The 1,365-nt window shown below is 40.5% G+C and overlaps 2 protein-coding genes across 2 annotated transcripts in view; one reads left to right on the top strand and one right to left on the bottom strand.

Annotated features, from left to right (window-relative positions):
• arl11 (ADP-ribosylation factor-like 11) overlaps positions 1 to 550 on the top strand; it is a 7,235-nt gene extending 6,685 nt beyond the window's left edge. Inside the window, exon 5 of the mRNA XM_014008529.1 lies at positions 287 to 550. Coding sequence (XP_013863983.1) covers positions 287 to 415 — 129 coding nt within the window. The 3' untranslated portion in view covers positions 416 to 550. The remainder of the gene's footprint in view (positions 1 to 286) is intronic.
• An 82-nt stretch (positions 551 to 632) lies between these two features.
• Positions 633 to 1,365, bottom strand: part of ebpl (EBP like) — a gene marked incomplete at its 5' end in the record, with an annotated part of 2,941 nt that continues 2,208 nt past the window's right edge. The window contains 1 exon segment of the mRNA XM_014008530.1: positions 633 to 900. Within this exon segment, the coding sequence (XP_013863984.1) occupies positions 654 to 900 (247 nt within the window). The 3' untranslated portion in view covers positions 633 to 653.

Raw genomic sequence — 1,365 nt, 5'->3', positions numbered from 1 at the left:
GCTACACAATAAATGTGTTTGTGATATTTTTAAAATATTTTATTTTACAATTTGTACCCCATATTTATCACCATGAATAAAATATTCAGGTTTTCTAATCACGTTTAATATATCCAATATACCTTTTGTGTTAGTTTTGTTTTTTCTCCACTAATTTGTTATTCCTTCTTGCATTTTCTCGTGATCTTTGTAACCTTTATTGTGTTCAGGGTGGCGGGGAGTCCATCTTGATATGCCCTGAACTTCCTCGTCTCACCTTCCTCTGTCCTCCTCTTCCTCCCCGCAGGTCTCCAAAAAGCTGGACCTCCGCAGTTACACGGACCGGCTGTGGGAGATCCAGGCCTGCAGCGCTGTGCAGGGACTGGGTCTGCAGCAGGCCTTCATTTCTGTTAACAAGATGATCCAGAGGAGCTGAGGGTGGTGAGGAGGAGGAAGAGGAGGAAAGAAATAAGCTAAGAGGACAGCAGGAGAATTATAGGATGGCACTGACACATTTTACCTCAGGTTTTTATTTATAGAGATGAAACCAATAAAGTTTTTATTGATTAAACAGTGTAATTATATTAAATACTTCCTGTTTCCACTCTGACAGATGATTATTTGTAGGATCGTATTTACTGATTTTACTACATCTGGTTGGTAAACGGACAACTTTACAGCTGCTTCTTCTTCTTGGTGGCGGCACTTCTGAGCGCATGCAGATCTTTGAGACAGAACCAAGACTGGAGCAGCAGCAGGACAGGAATCAGGACCCAGATTCCGTTAAAGAACAACAGGTAGACCCATAGATGGAGCCAGTTGGACGTGTTCAGGTGAGGACTGCCCTGCAGCCAATCAGGACAGAAGGTCATCCAGCCACCGTACAGCTCGCACACGCACAGAGACACCTGCAGGAAGTGCCTGTAGACGGGTAAAGGATGAATACAAGTCAGACAGATGGACAGAGAGTGAGACAGGCAGAGAGACAGATGGAGCCCATAGAGTTAAATAACACTAGACTGAGTCCTGCTTGTCCTGCCCACTGTTAATATCTGTGACCTCACGGAGGAGCGAAAATGGCGACTAATTAGTGCAACAGCTCACAGCCCAACTGGATCTATGTCACAAAATTATCTAATATTTTTACAATAAATTAATATTAAGTGTGCTAATTTCATTTAAAATTCATATAAAACAGCTAAATATTCTAAATGAGGAAAATGTATCATAAGTAACAATGATCTAAACCAGACCTGAGGTCAATAACTTAGACTTTTTAGCTTGTTGAAAAATTACTTCAACTATAATAAAGGTAATTTATTATTTCTTACCTGTCATAAATAAATCTTTACCAGTCGACACTTAAAAATGTTCACTGTATACCTG

This window comes from Austrofundulus limnaeus, unplaced genomic scaffold, assembly GCF_001266775.1.
Source record: "Austrofundulus limnaeus strain Quisiro unplaced genomic scaffold, Austrofundulus_limnaeus-1.0 Scaffold51, whole genome shotgun sequence".
Lineage (NCBI taxonomy): Eukaryota > Metazoa > Chordata > Actinopteri > Cyprinodontiformes > Rivulidae > Austrofundulus > Austrofundulus limnaeus.
The sequence above is the reverse complement of the archived record's forward strand: the minus strand, read 5'-3'. Positions and strand labels throughout refer to the sequence as shown.